General features: G+C 40.7%; 1 protein-coding gene across 1 annotated transcript in view; it reads right to left on the reverse strand.

The window, feature by feature from the left end:
* The window catches only part of ATP6V1H (ATPase H+ transporting V1 subunit H), a 39,415-nt gene extending 28,796 nt beyond the window's left edge, over positions 1-10,619 (reverse strand). The window contains exons 1-4 of the mRNA XM_035553269.2: positions 10,475-10,619; positions 9,421-9,547; positions 3,205-3,307; positions 2,671-2,760 (exon numbers count right to left, since the gene is read on the reverse strand). Of these exons, the coding sequence (XP_035409162.1) occupies positions 2,671-2,760; positions 3,205-3,307; positions 9,421-9,524 (297 nt within the window). The 5' untranslated portion in view covers positions 9,525-9,547; positions 10,475-10,619. The remainder of the gene's footprint in view (positions 1-2,670; positions 2,761-3,204; positions 3,308-9,420; positions 9,548-10,474) is intronic.
* Between the last annotated feature and the right edge of the window lie 10,174 nt (positions 10,620-20,793).

The raw sequence follows: 20,793 nt of genomic DNA on the forward strand, positions 1-20,793 counted from the left end.
AGTACCTGAACTAGGGCACCATGCACAGCTGTTTCTAGCATTTTACCTAATAACCGCTGCACAAAGCAGCTATAACCTTAAAGCAGAGCAGAGAAGCAGCCACACAAACCTGAAGAGAGGGAAGCTCTAAGAGCCTGAAATATATTCTTAGAGAAAATGAAGCATATGGATTCCCGTGTTTCCTCAGCACTTCCATAAATTATCTAGCCCGGTGGATTGTAAGCTTTTATTATAAAGAGATGTCTCCCATTTGAAGTCAAGCTACTCCAAACAAATACACAATTTCTATCAAGGAAGACAAAACTGTTCAAGACACTGTAAATAGGAAACTTGCATGAGAGCAGTATCCCATGAATTTAATTTTTCAACCTCCACTAACTGAAGGGCTTTCTACCACTCGTACAGCACCCTTTTAATAATACCGCGGATGAAAATTCAGATGAAAAAGTCCACTTATTGGAGTACCTTCCATTAAACACAAGATGATCTGAATGTATCCAAGATCCAAATAGCGGCATTTTACCAAGTATCATAGTTGCAGCCAACCCTTCCTTGAAAGTTTCAATGTTACTGCACCAACTGGGCTGCAAATTTCTGCCTTGCTTACTTCCTGGGGAGGAAGATCAGGTGTCAGTAATTATCTGGTACTCCTAACTCTTCCAGTGATTCACTGTTCAAGCATTTAATACTCTGTATGGCATGTATCAAAAAGCTCAAAAAATCAATTTCTATTGTTCAAACTGTGGAATAAAAGAAAAGACTAAGACCTCAGGAACTTACAGTCTTCACAAAAAGCTTCAGCTCTGTGATAACTAGTTTAAGGAAAAATGACAGCTTGATCAAATAAGTCACTGTTAGCATCTATACTGGTGCTACACAAAGTCTAGCTAAAAAGAGCAAAACTAAGATCAATGTTTACAATACAACTACAAAGGAGACGGGTCTGGAAGCAGGAAAGCTGAAATGACTTCAACACGCTGTCAATCAGAAAATCAGTCTGGCATTTGCTGTTAAGGTGAGGCACAATGACAGAAGGAAAGATTGGAGAACAGCTGATGGCCCTGAAATACATAGTGCTGCACCTTTCTAGGCAGCTGAATAGATCAATAAAAAGAAAATCCTAAACATTCACATCAACAGTTGAATAATTATCCTTTTTCAGAAATGCCAGATGCTAAATGAAGCTCACTTGGGTGGTACTGCTACCTCCACTAACTACTCTGCAGGTTCTTAAAGATTTCACAATGAACAGACTGTGAAGTGTGATGGGGTCACTAACTCAGAAAAATTGTTCCAAGCATTTAGCACATGATTAGAGAAATGAATGTTTCCTTGGGGATCCAGTATGCAAACACTTTCCATCTTCATAAACAGAATGGTGATGTTCTCAGAAAGCAATTTCCACATTAGCCTCCAAAAGAAATCCTCCTTAGAACAACAACCAAACCCCTGAGTAGAAGTGCTGGAACAATCCTAGACAGCCAGCTGGGCTTGTAGCCCACTCAAAGCACAGTTGACATGATTTTTTACAACCTCACAAAAAAAGGATTGAAAGACAACAGAAGTGACGCAGATGGTCATTATCACAGACAAAAGCTGGATATTATTACTTATGATAGCTTCTAGAAGTTTCAGCCATTAAAGGTGGCTTTCAGTTATTCTTCCTTCATCTCATGAATGTACAGCAGGCATCCTTGCTCAAAACAATTTCACTGAGAGAATCAGTGGCACCATGAACAATTTATTGCTTAAAGTTTTGGATGTACTGAATTAAGTCCACTAAGGCGAAGACAGGAGACTTCCTTTCCACTACTGTGGATTCTTCTGTCCTTGCCAGTTGCAGAGCCCTGCACTAAATTCAGTCACAGAATTAGTGGCCAAAAAATATCCTGCTCTCCAACAAGAACCTTGCACCTTGGAAGTGTGCAACAAAAGGTCCATAAGGTATCATTGTCGGCATTTTACTATCTGAACAAGATCAAAAGAAAGTAGAAGCCCTGTTTCGGCCTTGTCTAGCAGAAGCATGGAGGGCTAGGCAGCGCTAGGGGAATGTGAAGCAGATACCTGCACACAAGACCTCTTTGCCAGCAGCAAGGCATGTCTGAATAATGAAGTGTCACAGAGCATTGCAAAAGTCAGCACAGCCTTTCAGAAACTGAGGCAGAATTTCTGAAGTGAAAAAGACATCCAAATTCAAACAAAAGCAAATGTACATAGAGAAACTTGCACTGACACCTCTTTTCTGCTCTATCACCCTAAAGCCTGAACAACTTTAAGTCATGTAACTTTAAGAGTGTCGCCCATGTCACTGCTTTAACATGGTAAGGCCCTGAATACAGAAACATCAGTGCACGACCATAAAGTCAAGAAAGCATCTGCATCTAGCTGAACATGACAGAATCAAGTAAGTGGTTATTTCCAGCTACTTTCTGTAACCAACTAGAACTAATGCAGTTGTTTGAGTGGGCCAGTGAGAGCCTTTACCTGTTGGGTAAAGCACAGCACAGAAGATGGTATCACCCACTGCATATTGTAGCTACAGGGCATGTACTAATGTCAAAGCCCGTAAGCACAACGAGACCTACTAACATTCACTAGACTTGAACTAGACAAAGTAAACATACAAACATTCCTTTAAAGACTTAAAAATAAAAGAGGTTATTGACCTACTTGCAGCATATCATCAACCATAGTGAGAATGTACTGAACCGTCTGCTCCTTCGAGATGTGAGTCATCAAGTTTATAAATGTTTTAGCACACTAGAAAATAAAAGACATTAAAATTAATATTAACAACTGTGTTCATTCCTTTTGATAATACAAAACAGAACCTCATTAATTCGCAGTTAAGTTTTACACATTAAGCATCCCAACATTTTATTCAATTGCAGTAAGAGATGAATACATTTGGCATTATACAACAAAGAAAAGTTTTCTGTCATTGATTATTACCCTCTACAAATCATTTTATGGCTTTCAAACAAGATAAATACTCCCCCAGCAAAAGTCAGCAAGGTGCTTTCTTGAAAGAAAGATTAGGAAAATCTCCATCCTGTATTTAGTAAAATGTTATTTTTTATACAAGTTTTATACTTCTTCCATAACATCTTAACTGTATCATCAACATTAAAATAGAGTTGGTATGAAAATTTCCTTCCATTCTCCTTCCCTGAAAAGATATCACTAAAAAGAAAGGAAAATTACTTGGTTGCCTTCAGTTTGCAACAGCTCTTGTTTCTCTTCTGGATTTCTTTTCTGTTCAAATCTTTGAATAAATTCACAGTCTTCACCTGAAATCATCTGCCCTCTGAAAAGCAAAGTATGAAACCATTAGCAACATACAAACGATAAAGTATTAAAAACCTTACTTTCTTCAACTTGGTATCTCAACAGAATCATTTTTACCAATCCTATATCCCACAGCAGAACATAAAGAGCTCCTTTCTGCAGATAGTCTTGCAATGCAGAGTTTAAAACTCTAGTAACAGAACAATCACTCTGAATGCTTCCCTGTGCATTGCTTCTGTTCAACAGCATTCTCTAAATCATTCTTTAGCTTCCAGAGGCTGAACACGATGGTCAGTGGGAAGTAGTTGAAAGAACTGAAATACACACAGCTAGCACTTTATGCCATAATTATGAGTAACAGTCTAATCCAACCTAAAATAAGTGGTGAAAAATAAAATTGTTATTTTAAGTTCGTCCTAAGCCTTGAAGAGAATTTTCAGAAGTATAGAGAGGTTGATTCCCAATATATTTTTAGCTTTCATAAATTAAGACATTTCTGCTTTTCTTGAGAATTTAAAAGCTGATATGCCCACGAGCTCATCCAAACACATCGCAAGAGGACTTGAGATAGTAAACTGCTGTGGGACAATTACAAGCTAACAGATCTCCATTTGGTCTTTTCCTTAACTAAAACAAAAAGCAATATTCAAGGGGTTACTGCCACCATCAGAGCTATTTTGGAAAGCTGTTGACTCAGCTGAGGAGCTGGCAGAATATCCTTGGGGTTTGTTTATTTTTGTCACAATGTAAAACTTACCATCACGCATTCAACAATGAGCAAGTCAAAATAGTGTAAGTCAGGTAGTCTTAGGATAAGAAAACTAATTTTAAATCAGATAGTCCTGAAAATCCAAGACTTATAGGTGACTAGCTTTACTAGTTAAAATCAGGAGGGCTGCAGGAAAGAAGAAAACTGTTCACATCATCATCAAAATAAAGTCACAGAGGATGAAAATATTAGACACTGCCCTATTTAAGTGTTTCCAAGATTCATCTCCTCTTAACATTTCCACTGAGTCAACTGCCTCCTCCACTTTTCAAATCTACGTAGCATGATTCTTTTAACCCATCTTTTCCATGTTCTGGGTCAGTTTCCCGATGTTCCATGAACACAGGTTCCATTAAAATCCTTGTAAACCCCAAATAAAAGTGCAAGTTTTCTGTAATTGTCTCACCTGGACTCATGAACTACAGAAACGTAAGATGTACAACATGTTCTCATTTCTATTCTTCCTTAAACAGTTATATCTCAGGATAGCCTCATTAGAGGCATCTTTTCTCACATTTACTTTTCAAGCAAAAACATAAGCAATCCAGTACACTGTGTGCCATTCTTGTATTCTAGCTGGTGGTTTTTTTAAGAAATATCTTCATATGTGCTGAGAAAAGGCAATTAAGACTGACTACACAGCCCATGGCAGTCCTTGACAGTAGTTTCTACTGAAATTGAACTAGTTACAGAGACCAAATAATTAGCCAACAATGTCCATGCTGCCACCACATGCCTTTTACATTGAGTAGTCGTCTTTCTCACCTATTAAAAATAGACTTTGGGTAGTTGATGAAAAAAGAGGACAATTCATTTGCTAACAATACTGCCCATAATGATGCATGACTAGCAGCCACTCATGTTTCAGTCAATGCTGGCCGAGTCAGGAACACCTGGATGACAGCGATAAACAGGAGTTTATAAGAATACTGCCACTTCGGAAGCACTTCAAAGATGACTTAAGGTGAACCCTTAATTTTCAGCTTTAATGATAGAAAAAAAGCCTCAGCCCAAGAAGTGCAATGCCTGTTTACAGACAGGCTATTAGAAAACATTTGCTGACTTTCAAGGAAAAGTGAGATTTCCCAGCCCCTTTAAGCAAACAAGGTAACCAAAGCTTCCCTCCATCCCAATTCCTAACAACCATTCGATTTCATTGCTTTTATTTTCCAGGACATGTCTGCACAGTCTTTTGTCTATCGATAACAGTCATTCTGACTGAGCTTCAGCTGTCTGGATATCATCTGGTTTGGATCAGGAGTTCTGTAACCCTGTTATTAAAGCTCTGTGCTTGAAGCACAAAGTCCTGCCTTTGAGGGCACTCGCTACAGGACTGTTAACTGCAGCCATGTCAGATTTTAAAAAGCATGGATGTGAGATCACCATTTTTTAAACCTCTTGGTCTCTAACAATGATTCAGAATCCTGTGATTTTTTTTTTAATTATACATTTTCTCCAACTGCTGTTCCTCCTTTTCTTTGTCTGAATGACTTAATCAAAATCATTGTGGACTTCTTCCCCCCTTAAAATAAACAACACTAAGTACCATCTGCTGCATGTGTGAAGCTCATATTTAGGGCTACCTACCATGATGTCAAGACATGATTTCTTTTAATCAGCTATCTACAGTACTTTATATATACCTAAAGGACATTTACCTGATCCAATTGCTTGACAGCTAACATTCAAGCTGAACATACTCTACAGTACCAAATGAAATAAAAACACTGCAAGCTAGGAAGCTTATCTAAGACTAGATTTGCTTTTGAAGTCTGAGAAAATACTTAAATTGCTTTAGAAAGTTCCCACCCCTAGGAAACTAAAACAGGTATTTTAAAATCAGAATTCACAAACACTTGTGAGTTACTTGAAAACACGTGGGAAGCCAAATACAGAACAGCCACCAGGCACCTCAGCTGATTACGCATGAAGTACTGTCAAATGCTGTATACCTAGAAAACCTGCCATGTAGTAAAATGGAATTTCCAAGATGAGTTCACTTCTTCAAAAAAATCACTTACTACCTTTAGAAAGCAAAACTAAATTTCCTTCCTGTAGGATAAGGTACCCTACAAAGGCATTCTGACACCCTGAGGCAAACGCTGAAAGCGAGCGCACAGTACAAAACAGTAGCATACCATTTTTTCCACTAACAGAAAGCACCAACATTTCTAAATTACTAGGAGTTTCAAGATCCAAAGGCAGGAAAGTCGGCACAGAATTAATGGCCTCAACTACATTTAGCTTCCAAAAGGTAACTAGATCTACAGTTCACACTCTACAGTTTTAAGGTTTGCTAGTTTCTTCTCCCTCAGAAACTTCTGTTGTGTGTTAAATTCCAGCTATTTCCGTAAGTTTCAGTATCAAAAAAAAAAACAAATCCAGAGCCTAATTTTGGAATGGTGAACACTGGAAAACACAGGTGACATGTCCAGCTGTCATACTTAAATATTTCATTTTTTTATGCCAATAATATACATAGAAAATATCAAAGTCAGCAGTTGTGTTAGTTTGACATTTAGTTTACAGTTACAACCTTCAGAGATGAAATAAACAATATGCCAGTTAATCTTTAGCTTGAGTTAACTCTACAGAAGTCAGGCTACTGCAGCCTGACCAACTGCTCATAAGCTATTTTATTTTTCCACTGAGGAACAGAGAGAGCAAAAAGGAACTTCATAAGTCCTTCCTCTGTGACCAGACTCCTACACTGCTGTGAATGGTGCAGACTTTAAACCATCTTTATACAACTGTCACAACTAGATTTTAAAAAAATCCTTAAATCAAGAATTTTTGTGATTTTTTTTTTTTTAACTCTAACTACAGAAATGCTATCTAATCTTTAAGGAACACAAATTATGTCATGCTTGAGTTAGTGTGTTAACATATGAAAACCAGACAAAATGCCTCCCTCTAATATAAAAATGTCTGAAGACTTCAGTAAATCTCCATCCATGGTGAAGGCTTTACATGGAAGTTCACCTCACAAACTGCACAGACTGCCAGAACAGCAGCTCAGAAGAGAACAAAGAGAACTGTCCTTCAAAATCATCAGTACACCAGCTTCCTTCTACTCTATAGGACAGAACAAACCACTCTGACCTGCCTCTAACAGGTCACCAGAAGCCAGCAGTTTCCAGTCAGTAATATAGCATGCTTCATTCTAGAAATGCCAGCCAATACAGCTGCACTAGCTGACTTTCCTACAAATCCCTTAAAGCACTAGCTTCAAAGACATAATCATGACCAAATTTGGCTGTTGTAGAAAGGACACATTCAAAAACAGAAATCTTTTCTTCTTTAGAAACCCCAAAAGTACTGCTGTTATTTTCCAGTAAGTAATGATAAGCAAGCTCGTCAGCCAAGGAAGTACAGCTCACAATGCTCTGAGATCCCTCTGGCACCACTCGAGTTCATCCTTGGAGCGACCTTAGTCAGACAGCCTGTTATCAGTAAATACAAAACACAAAGATTACGTTTATTTCAGAGCAATAATAAACAGGACACACTGTCATTGACATATAGAGGGCACCGAGAACCAAGCAGTCTCACAGTATGGTCACAAACATTAGTCAGATGCACTACAGTAGTCTCCAAAACCTGAGTAACCCCAAGAGGGGAAATAACTGACACATTCTCCTTTCATAGGCTCCACAGCAGAACAAAGTCAAATCCTAGGATCTGGAAAAGAACCATCAAGTCTGCCTACTGGTCAGAATTTATATAGGAAGCTGCTGACGAAAACAAAACTGCCCAATCCTTATCGATCTCCACAGAGAAAGAACCCCAAGAATGAAGGTGAGTTACAAATAGTAGACCACAAGGAACACACTCAAGCAATTAATACTTCATTATATATTCAAAATATAGCCCTCCGCCAAACAGAACCATCTCCTACACCAACAAAAGCAACAGCTCAACCTTACCAGCCCAGTAGCCTGAACCACTAGAGACTCAGAGAAGACTACCGCATACTCAACAGAACAGCAGTGAACAGCTGTACTTCCCTATCCAGTTACTGCCAACTGCCAGCTAGAACAGCACTGAAACAGTCATGCAGGCTTCCCCAGAACATGTTTCCTATCAGATGGATAACAAGGCATACAGTAGCAGCAAAAGCTGCCACTCTCAAATTACCACTCCAACCTTGCTCTTTTGCACAGCCACTGTAACGTCACACTAACTGAACCAGAAACCATCTGAAAAATAACCCAGAAAATGATGTTTCTTCAACAGATCAGTTCTTTAATCCAGTTTACCATGCAGGTAGACAAAGAGGAAAAAAAAGTTCCAACTGAACAAATTGAATAGGACTGAGCTCCATAGCACAGTGCTCTGTAGTAGGTTGTCATTCACGAGCTTCTACTGTGTAAGCATTTCTCAGCTTCCATGTGTATGGTTTTGCAATCCTTTTTTACTGTCTAGCAAATATTTACATATATATCACAGCCATCCGGAAAAACACTCACCTTTTGTAAAGTGGTGCAATTATAAACACAAAGCACCATCAGCATGGTTTGTAGCTCTATAATCACCAAGACATCTACCACTTTATTTCAGCATTAGTTCCTCTGTAACTAACTTGCTAGCACAGGGGGACATTCGCGAGACAATAATTCACACTTTGCTGATATTCTTCATAGATCAGGGGGAGGAATGCAGGGATGCAGGCATTCCACATTTTACTTCAGATTACAGAGCAGAAAGAACTAGCAAATGTCTATTTTCCTTGTTCCCTACCTCATACACAAATTTATTTTCCTCAGCTTGTCCCTGAATCCTCTTTAGACGATATTTCTCCCACCAATTCCATTGCTATTACTTCTACAGTAAATTCTGATCCTACCTGAAACAGCACAACTCTCCCCAGATTGTCTGCTTCTCCACTTACCTGTTTCAATTGCTGTCCAGGACAATTCGTCCTTTATTTGAGGTACAGTTTGTTTTCCCAGACCAGTTTTGCTAGCACAACTTGTGTTTACACAAAAGGCACTTTACCAGTACAGAAACTATACCTACACATAAGACAACTCTTACTGTAAATTGGATTTACTTCAGTACCTGTCTGATAAAGCTAAAATTGAGAAAGGTTCTTCACTGTTAATGAGAAAAACAGACTCTTTAACCATGCATTTACACAAAGTTACATTTGTTATTACTGTCTTCTATTCACATAAGTAGAGCTCCTTCTTGTAATAAGAAAAAATTCCCCAACCACTTGCATTTAATATAGACTTTTTCCAACCCTTCGCATGACATCAAGACAGATTGTTACAATGTGGAACAATATTCCAGTGCAACCCAAAACCCCAAGAAGTCTAAAAAGAAAAAAAAAAAAGGATTTGTGGCAATATTTTACTTACTGGAGATAAGACTGCCAATTTACTTTGTTTGCCCGAACTTCAGCAGCTTTGGCAGCAATGATATTTGTTGGGACAGCAGCATCTACAGCACCTCGGATATCCATCTTCACTGATATTTAAAATGCACCTAGGAAAAAAAAAGATTTGAAACCGTTTGTTAAAGTATTAAAGAGCAGAACATTTGTCAATAACTAAAAAATAAAAGAAAATCTCTTTTCAGTAGTCCCATCCCCTAAAATGATTTTAGTACTTTCTGAGAAATCAAAGTTTTATAAAGCACCTAAAGTGTGATTTCCCTACAGCAGACAAGGGTATGCTATACTTGCACACTAAACTCTAAGCTTCCCACCTTATCAACTCTCAATTAATCAAACTAAAAGATTTCAATAGACACTATCTTTCTACAATGCTCAAGGAGCCTTGCAAATAGCAGAAACTGTTTTCCTTCCAAATCAGGACTGACAACAAGGCTTAAAATCCCGCGCACACATATACCTGCCTCCTAACTATACTTCAGGACCGATTTAGGTAGTTGTCTGCTACTGTAAAGGATAAATAAAAAAAGCATACAAGCACATGAACTGCAGTTTCAGAAAGAAATAAATCCACCAGTTACGTAGATTAAGAGCCCTGCTACGTAGACCAAAAGAGTGACCTTCACCACTTCTGCTTTCTCCTTCCGTTGTGATTTAATCCCCAGCTGACTCTGATGCCAAAACAAGGAGCTGACTGCAGGGCCGGCCGCAGCAGCGGTTTCTGACGCCCTGAACCGGCTGGAGCCTCCTGGCCCAGCCTGGTTCTGGCCCTCCTGGGCTCCCTTCGCAGCAGGGACCGGGAGCAAACCGGTACGCGCTGCCCCACCCCCAACAGACACAGCTCCCTCGTAGAACTGAATAAAAACACGATTTTAACCAAAACGCAAAAAATAAAGACAGAAAAAAAAAAAAAAAAAAGCACCGAAACCGAACTCCCCTTGAACCCCCCCCCCAACCGGCAGACACCCGTCCCGCGCCCCGGAGCCCCGCGCCCCGGAGCGCCCCCCCAGCTCACTCACCCGTCGGGAGGGCGGCCGGGGGCCGAGGCCCGGGAAGGCCGCGGGAGGCCGGGCAGCCCCGTCCCGCGCCGCAGGCGCCCTCCGGCCGCTGCTCCGCCGCCGCCGCCGCCGCTCGCCTGGCGCCGCCGTCACGTGACGCCGCTCACGTGAGCCGCGACGGCCGCCGCCGAGGCCCAAGCCGCGGCGGCTCGCGCGCGGCCCCGCCCCCTCCCGGCCGCGCGGGGAGGTGGAGCGCCCCCGGGAGGGGCTGAGGGAGGCGGGGCGGGGCCGAGGGTTCGCCTCTGTGGGGTGCCCGGGGCGGGGGGTGGCCTGCGGGGGACAGATTGGAGAATCACAGAATCATTAAGGTTGGAGAAGACCTCCGAGATCATCTGGTCTAACCGTATCCCTACCACCGATGTCACCACTAAACCATGTTCCCAAGCACCACGTCCAACCCTTCCTTGAACGCCCCCAGGGAGGGTGACGCCACCACCTCCCTGGGCAACCCGTCCCGATGCCTGGCTGCTCTTTCTGAGAAGAAATGTCTCCTCATTTCCAACCTGAACCTCCCCTGGCACAACTTGAGGCCATTCCCTCTAGTCCCATCACTAGTTACCTGTGAGAAAAGGCCGACCCCCAGCTCCCCATACGTCCCTTTCAGGTGATGTGCAATGCCCCCTTGGGCTTGCAGTGAATCAGTGGGAGTCATCTTGACCCAACATCCATCCCACACACTGACTATACAGTCACTGCAGCCTGCTTTTTTTTCTTTTTTTTTTTTTTTAAATACCCATCGTTTTTCATTTTCTCACTTTCTAAGCCCGACACTGCAATAGGGCAAGCTTACTCTTTCCTCCAGCTAGAAAGTGGGCAGCTGGGCCTCGATCTCCACTTCTGGTAGAGAGGGCTGAGAGACAGAATTAGGCCTTACTTCAACCAGTTCCTGTTTTATGAGTATTTGTAATTTCTGCCTCATGGCATTCTGCATTTCCTGCTTCTGCTCTGCCTTTTTGTGCTGTGTTTAACTCTGCTCTTCTTTCTGGTTCTGGCATCAGGCACCCGGAATGAACATGCTCACATTTTCCACAGTCATTTCAAATCACATTACCAGTGATGATAAATATGGCTCTACTCATTTTATAAACAAGCCAAAGCACAAAGGATTTACAAGACGATCTGAACAAGCCTTGAGGCTTTTAAAATGGGACTTGCAGAGTGAAGGCATGAAAGACCTATACAGTGACCCTACAGACTACCTCATCTAACCTGGAGGCACTTCAGGCTTTCCTTCCTTAAAATTCCTCAGTCATCCAGAATGATATTTCTGTTCAAACCCCAGATCTCCCACCACCTCCCAAGCACACTTCTGGCTTAACCTAATACAAGTAACAAAGCACTCTGGCTGAATCGAAGTACAAGTATACATAGGACTGTGATTCTCAGTTCTAGTCCCTACTAATAATATTGCTTCAGTACTTTGTAGTATATAGTGTTCATGTAAGAAAAATAAAATTATTTCAATTTGGTGCCCAATGCGATCTCTTATTTGGACTGTATATTAGGTCGTCATTGGTACTTTTCAGAACAGAGAATTTTTCTGCTAATTGCACCATCTACAAGAGTCTAGCACCATCCACTCAGTCTGGCTAAAAGAAGGTAATTTGCTATTTGCAGTCAAAGTTTTGATACTACAGCAACAGGGTCATTTTCCTATAGAAAGGAACTTTGAAAGGATGTGATTTGTCATGTTGACTTTGTCATAAATGGCAGATTCTAGCTTTATTACTAATTTCACAAGCTGTTGAGAGGCTACAGTAAAAAATATTTTCCTATAGCTTTTCTCTAACTTTGGAGTGAGGTGTAATGGCTGGAAGTATGCATCTACTGAATTATCAGAAAGAGAAATGCAAAGAGAGGGGAAGTAATTGTAATAGTAATTAATCACATTAGTTTTGTAACAGGTGTTCCAGAGGACATTTCCAGAAATAATAAACAGCAAACAGGACATTTATACCATGCAAGTTGAACACACCCTATTAGAGAATGCAAACAACATATGGTTCTTCAATATACCTGTATAAAAGTTTACTTAAGTTACATATTTTTCTACACCATGTAAAGGAATAAAAGCAAAACATTAACAAAAAGCCACCACAACTCTGTAAAAGACGGTCACGTCCCACATCTCTGCTGGAGTTCTTTGTGAGTGTGGAGAAGGTTGGTGCAGTAGACTCCACCTGGCTGATACAGTCCACTTGGATTTCCAAGAGGTGTTCAATGAAATTCATATTCAGATGTTTTAAAAACAAACAACAACAACAAAACACTGTTGTGTTAAAAGGAAAGGTCTGTGCATTGATTAATAACTCTTGAATGATATGTATACAAATTATATGAATGATATGTATACAAATATGTTCAGCTCTGGGGCCCCTAGCACAAGGAGGACATGGACCTATTAGAACAAGACCAGAGGAGGACCACGAGGATGATCACAGGGCTGGAGCACCTCTCCTGTAAAGACGGGCTGAAGGAGTTTGGGTTGTTCAGCCTGGAGAAGGGAAGGCTCCAGGGAGACCTTATGGCAACCATTCAGTACCTAAAGGGGGCTACAGAAAAGCTGGGGAGGGACTCTGTGTCAGGGAGTGCAGCAACAGGACAAGGAGTAATGGCTTTAAACTAAGAGAGGGGAGATTTAGATTAGATGTCAGGAAGAAATTCTTCGCACAGAGGGCGGTGAGGCACTGGCACAGGTTGCCCAGAGAAGCTGTGGATGCCCCATCCCTGGAAGTGTTCAAGGCCAGGGTGGATGGGGCTTTGGGCAACCTGGTCTGGTGGGAGGTGTCCCTGCCCATGGCAGGGGGTTGGAACTAGGGGATCTTTAATGGCTCTTCCAACCCAAATCACTCTTTGGTTCTATACAGCAGAGGTTAGGAATAAATGAACAATCCCATCGTATGTCATCAGTTTTGGAGAGTACCTCATAGTGCTCTATTCATGCTGCTTGATTCTCTGAACTGGAAATTGCTAAAGCTTACAACTCAAAAAGTGCTATGTTTTTTTTTTTTGTTTTTTTTGTTTTTTTGTTTTTTTCTCATAAGTATCCAGCCTTTAGGACTCTAGTGCTGCAAAACAAATCTCATTTAGCTTATTTTGGTCACATCAATGCTTGTCCACAGCTGTCCTGGCAGCACAGCTTCACCTGAAGTTGCTACATTTAGATGACTTCATTGATGTGTGAAACACAGATAAAAATAAAATACATATCACTGTGCAGGAATAAAAGTCACTACTTGCTTGGATCACAAATAATAATAATAATAAAAAGTTAAATAGTTTAATACTAGGAAAATGAATGCAGATGAGTCATCCTCAGAGGAAGACTACAGACAGCTGGATCATGAGAGTATTTTCCTGTTCCCCTTTTATTTCTTGTAATAAGAACTATGTATCATTGTTTCTCATATATTCTGCAAATTACAGAAGTGTTTTGCACACTTGCCATTTAACCTTTAGGCATTCACTACATCACTTGGCTGTCTCTTGCATGTCTGTACAACTGTTTAGCACATATAGAAGTGGCTTAGAAGGCTTGTCCAACTGAAACATAAGTACAAGATAATGAAGAGTGAATACATTGCTTTAATCCACAAAATATTCTTGACAAATAAAAAATAAAAAATGCCAAAAATTGTAAAGGAGGACATTTTCAAAGTGGTATCTATACACTAGAAACGCACAGAGAATAGCCTCACCTTTAAAGAGTTATCATTCCTAAAACAAGCACCTGATTTTACCTTAGGATGGTTCATCCAGGGCTTCAGACCAGGTATTCCAAGTGCTCAAGCTTCCACTTTTCCAAGGCTTAAAACCCATCCTCCCAGGGTGAAGTGGAAAGGAACAGCACATACATTGCTTGACAAGGGAGGGATGAGAGCCATAGGCGTGGGCTTCTTTCAGCATGATAGGATAAATAGAACTAATTATTTTAAAACTTTAAATAATATCTAGATAATATGCTTTATATTTTCGTTTATTTATTTATTTATAATTTTGAATGTGTTATAGGTATAAATTTCAGCTACAGATTAGTCAAAGTCACTTTGTACTTTCAAATGGATTTGACTTCTTCTACAATTCTGGTTTGTCCCTATTTACATCTCATGGTTTTTCCTCTCAATCCATCTCTCCCAGCAGATTTTGTGTTTGCTTCATGTTAAGATGCCATTGTCAGAGGCATCAGGGAGGACCCTGGGGATAGGGGATGCTTTCTTTTCTCTCCTGTCTAAAGGAGGAGGGTTGTCACAGAAGAATCTTCCCTTTCACAGGCACAGAAGTGACCTTTCAGTGTGAGGTGCTTCACTGAACCTTTCTCCTCAGTAATTAAAGCAAGATCGGCCCACATGTGTTTGTTTGTTTGTTTTACTGCTTCAGCTGTCTCTGTCTTCTCCTCTTATTTTATCTCATTTTAGTGTCTGTGTCATTATGGGAGATCATTATTCTGTGAACACTTTTTAAACAAGAGTAAACCCTGCTTCCTGAAACCAATGCAGAATGATCTGGCTTCTATGTCACAGAACTTGGATCATTTCTATTTTTAATTAATCAGATCCTGGATAAGGCATCCAGTAAAGCTAATACAACACAATTTAGCAAATTTCTTACCAGGCAATCTTCTGTTTGATCCACTACCTCTCTGAAATTAATTTTTGCATTCTCAGTTAGGGTACCACGCATATCTTATCCTCAGTAAGAACTACATTTTCCAAAGAAAAATAAACTACAATTTTGTTGTAATAAATACATCTTCAATCTTCCCTCTCCCGCTAGTAGAACGGAATAATGCTAAATTGTCCAAAAATTGAAAGTGAGGTACTGGACAGAAACAGGAACAGAAAGGCCAGAGCAAAACTAACTATTTACAGTCCTGAGAAATAAATGCAGCTGTAGTTAAAATAGACGGCTACGTTGTTTTAGAGACTAGGGAGATATGTCTCTCAGTCTCATGAACATGCAATTCTGTGTTGAAAGCTTGAGGATCTCAGACTCTTCAGCCCCTCTTTGCAGCCTGCAGTATCTCTCCTCTTGTCACCATCAGTCTCCACTGCAGTGTCATCTGCTTCATGCTGGTGGCACTTGTCTGGACAATGGTTGGCTCCTGAATGTGTAGAAGGAGCACACTTCTCTGGGAATTTGCTGCAGCAGCAGGTGAAATGAAGCCCACCTCTGGGGTAAAATGATAATAACTTAAAAAAAAAAAAAAAAAAAAGCAATAGATCTTCTAACTTCCTCCTCTCTCACATAAAAGGCTAGGTCAGAGCAGTAGCTTCTTGTGGGAGTAACTCTGCCAAAGACGGGCTTATACAACAGCTTTCTTACTGTGCAATGATTTCTAGTGCAATTCAGCTTGTTAAGCCAAATGCTGGGAACAGTGTTTTCTCATTGTTCTGTGTTTTTCTCCTCAGCACTTATTGGATTTTTCTGAAAAAAGACAAAGGTGTGACAAAGGCACTTCTCACAAGAGGCACTATAAGGGCAGGTGGCATTATATCTACCGTATATCTACAGTGCTGAATTGTCAAAACTTTTGACTCTTGGCAGAAAAAAATAAAAATGTTTCTTTAGACATTTTTCAACTTGAAAAGGATGTCGTAAGCTTTCAGAATAGATGGAATATCCCATCCTACACTTTCAAAATAGAAAGTCTTTGGGTTCATCATTTATAGTAAATTCTCATTTGGAATAGTTTCAGCTAATTCTAATAACAATACTAATATAAAATATAAAATTATTAACACTGGAAGTATTTTCAAGTGATGAACAAACATGATGTTCAAAAATGATGAACAAAAATGATTTTCAGTGCACACTAACATGTATGATTTTGACTTTCTTCTCTCTCCAGAATAAGATTTTTTTTTAAGGATCCTGAATGCTTTGCCACAGAAGAAACACTATAACTTGCTTAACTCTCATTAAAGCAGATTTGTAAGCAGCATTGCAATTAATATTTGAATTAAAAGTTCACCATAGCTCAATATTCCTCTTACTTTTTCTATGTTTCTCCCATCTGTATTTCAAAAAGCACAAAAAAAAAATACTGAGCGAATGTTGACAAACAGGAGTCAGTCCTCTATAAGGCTAAGAGAAATAAACTATTAATAATCTACCTGGAGTCTTAGCCTTTATATTTAGTTTGTCTCTATCCACAGACGTGTCTGCTGCTAATGTGGTGTTTTTCTCCAGGCTGGAAGGATTACCACTAGACCATCTGTTCGGTCGCTTAGAAAAAATGTGATTGACAAGTGCCACTGACCTAAGGCAGACGTCTCCATTTGGTGCTGTCCGCAGAGTATAACTATGTGGTGGGTTGCTACTTGCTTTCTTATAGAAAGTGTTTCATGATTGCTACTGCCCATTTCTCCAACACATATTCAACCACTGTACACCCTTCTTCCTCCTTTTCAAGTAACTAAAACCTACAAAGCAGTAAATCTAATCTTTAAGCTGGCATGATGCTCAGGGGATGAGGCACCACAGATATCTGAGGGCAGATAATCCTGTTTGTCTCCAGAACGGTGGAGACCACAGGAGGAACTGGCAAGCTGCAAGAGGCCCTGACATTTGCCCATCGGCATAAGGACGAGCCACCTCTATGTTGTTGTCATTCAGCCCAATGTCTGGGATTTGGTTTTGTTTCATTGTTAAATAAAACCGGTGCTTTTCCAAGAAAGGTCACTACAAGATTGGATTCAGGAAGAGCCTTTTATTTCCCGATGTGGAGGCAATTTTTGCTGTACTTCAGGACTCACAGCTACCGTGCAGACAACTGTCAAGAAAAGGACACCCTGCAAAGTGAAAATGAAGAGGATATTAAAACAGTACAGCAGCTTTTCAAGGTAAGGCCTTTCTCAAGGTTACATCCAGGGGAGGGCAACAAAGGTGGTAAAAGGGATGGGAGGCATGTCCTATGAGGAGAGGCTGAGGACACTTGGGTTAATTTGGAGAGAAGGAGGCTGAGAGGAGACCTCACTGCTCCCTGAAGCTCCCTGAAGAGGGGAAGCAGAGGGAGATGCCGGCCTCTGCTCCCTGGGAACCGATGGCGGGATGATTGGGAATGGCACAGAGCAGTGCCAGGGGAGGGTCAGACTGGGCATGAGGAAAAATGGCTTTATCGTGAGGGTGGTCAAACACTGGACAGGCTTCCTAGTGAGGTGGTTGATGCCCCGTGCCTGTCAGTGTTCAAGAGGCATTTGGTTAATGCCTTTAATGATACTCTTCAACTTTTGGTTAGGCCTGCAGTGGTCAGGCAGTTCGACTTGATGATCTTCGTAGGTCCCTTCCTGCTGAACTCTAAGACAAAATCCAGGGTTACCACGTGCCCCGAAGGAGGGGGGAAATACTCTATCTGGAAAGAAGCCAAAATAAAGAGTTAATGTGATATATAACAGCCATAGACTATTTGTTGCCAAGACCTCAGTATTCAGGTAGCTTTCCTCTATTCTTGAGCCTCGTTCTCCACCCACTGTTCCTCTGTGTGTTGCAACCAGAAGGACAAAGGAGCTGGTGTTCCACATTCCCTTTAAGGGTCTGCTTTCAAACAACAAAGTAAACATCCATCTAGCTCATAAATATGATTCCTACTTTGTGGAGCTAAACTGTGGTAAAAGGGTGAGGGAAAACATGTTGCTTCATGGTGTTTAGATGCTGAAGAGATCTACATTTTTACTGATGCTACCTCAGATGATTTTTATTGGTAGTTAACAAAAGAAGATATCCCGAAGAAATCAAATACAGTCTAATACTAAAACCTATTAGGGTGTTACAGAAAATCATCTCTAGTAAATCTGTAGAGCTGAAACATTTTCCTTAATTAAAACCAACTGTCATCTATCCTCTAGATTTTGTCAAAAGCCTGAAAGCTGTCTGAGGGCTGAACCAAAATAATTTGTGGTGAGCAGCATGCTCTTATGCAGCTCAGTGGAGCAAGAGATACAGGCGTAAGACGCTATCTTATTAAAACTTTGATGCAAAAATAGTACACCCTTGTGCATGCTAGGGAAGAAGATGTAATAGCAAACTTGAACACTCTTGGAATAACAAAGTTGGGGGGAGGACGTTCGAACTAACAGCGCCAGAGTGAATAGAAACTAATCAAAGAAGCAGATCTCTTTGGTGAAAGGCAAGAAGGGGGAAGAAGCCATTCCCTATTCCTTAACAGCCCTAAAGCCATTCAAGTTAAAGCAAGAAATGGCTTCTCCATCCCATCTCCTTCCCCAGTGCCTGTCTGTTTCCCAGAGGCCATTTCATTTGAATTACACACAGGAATACACTCATCAGAAATCCTAAATGACTTTCAGTGCTGTTGCTGAGAGGAAATATTCAGCCTGTTTTGCCACTCTTAGGAACCTGTTCTTAATAATCAACAAAGTACTTCTCTTTCAAAATTTCATGTCATTTTGCCTAGTTATCTGTCCATTTAGCCTGGTGCCTTCTTGGCCTTCTTGAAAGCAATAGGAGTTCTGTCACAGGCACAATGGCTTCTGAATTTAACCTTTCTTAGTCACAGCTTCTGGAACCCATACACTGAGTTCTCCTCAGCTCAGGTACCAGGTTGTATACCATGTCTCCTGCCTGAAACTGTGGTTTGTTGATGTGTCTCTGAGAACATGGCGGACAGGACTGAGTTAGGGACCTAATAGAGTATGACATATTATTTCACTTCTCTGTAAAGGAGTTTTTCTCCAGAGGTACCTAAATGACACTGCAAGGTTCAGGGTCTCTTACTGTCCACAGTTATTTAAACAGCACTGCCAGCTTCCCTTCTTCCACTGGCTATCTGTCCCATTTAGTTTGATTTGTGCTTATATCTCTAAATGCTGCAACTCCACTGGTGTGGTTCTGATCTCTGGTAGCTTGGACACACCAGGAGCTGCTCTGTAACCACTTCATGAGCTCAACTGTGGTGAAATTCCTGTCATGTGGAAGCTCTTGAATAAGGCTGCATGCTGTGGGGGAACAAGTCTCCACAACTTCATAAATCATATCAGCAAATGATTCAATATGCAACATGAGCAATGTTACTAGCAGATAACAACTGTCCAAAAGGGCTGTGTTAGAAATTACAAAACTTACCCATCTAGAAATGTGTACAGCCCTAAGGCTGAGGAAATATAACTGGCAAGCCTTGCTTCATCTTGGAAAGCAATAGTTTTCTTTTTTACTGATAGGGAGCCAAGGCACAGAGGGTTGACATGATTTCCCAGGTCTCAGGAAATAAGTTTGAAGTTTGTGTAGTTCAAGACCAGTTTGTCACTTAGAGTCCCAGAACAGACAATATCATATTAGAACTTTTTTCGTGGTGACACTAAAGCCTTCAGAAAGTTCAGATTCTTTCTGGTACAGTGTTTCTATATGTGACACTGATCACTATGGACAAACTATATCATTAGACCCATATATTTGCTTGACTGACAGGGACTTTGATCAGACTGATTGCACAGTCCTCATTAATTCTGGTGTTCCCGTCAGCCTTAGAGGAGGTATTGAATTTGCTGCTTCTGAATCTGAGCAGTGGCTGCTTCTGAGAGCAACTTGCATCGTAATTCAACCTGCCAAATAGTAAAAATCATTGAAATATTAAATAAATTGAGCATAAAAAAAAAACCAACTATTTTAACAGAACACTTGAATTAGACTTTTTTATTCTTGAACACGCTTTCAAAGAGAAACTGAAGAGAAATGTTTTTGGAAAATGGTAGGCAGAGTTTAAAGGCCTTTTAAATTATCTTCATGACATTTAAATCAACTCAGTGAGTTGTTTATTTCTAAACTCCATTTGCATTGCTGAAAACGCCTTTCCCTCTGACATGTTTACAGCTTGTTTTATAAAAGTGTTAAAAAGCAAAAGCGAATAAACCTTTTTAATGTAATTATGGCTTTTTAAGCATACTGGCCACAGATTCAATTGGTTTTACATGAATAACACACCTATGGACAATATGTGACTGGAGGAGTGCAGATAGGATGACAGTGTCAGGTTTCTGAGGGCACTAATAAGCCTTATTGGCCCTGACCAGCCTCACCTTGGGCTTCCACCCACATTCATAGGACCAGCAGTGCTATTTAAGCTCAACCCTGAGGGCTTATTTCTTGCTTGAGCTGTGTAGGAGGAGTGCTGGTCTCTAGCCAGGCTCCAGCCACATTCCGTGTGGTAATGGAGCCACCTGGTCGAGAACATAAGCCCTGGGCTGACTTCCTGGCTTGCCCTTGGCTATCCCTGGTCCATATGGCCTTGCCTGGTGACTGTGGGACCTGATCTTAACCCTGACCTGGGG

The sequence above is a fragment of the Cygnus atratus genome, chromosome 2 (assembly GCF_013377495.2).
Source record: "Cygnus atratus isolate AKBS03 ecotype Queensland, Australia chromosome 2, CAtr_DNAZoo_HiC_assembly, whole genome shotgun sequence".
Lineage (NCBI taxonomy): Eukaryota > Metazoa > Chordata > Aves > Anseriformes > Anatidae > Cygnus > Cygnus atratus.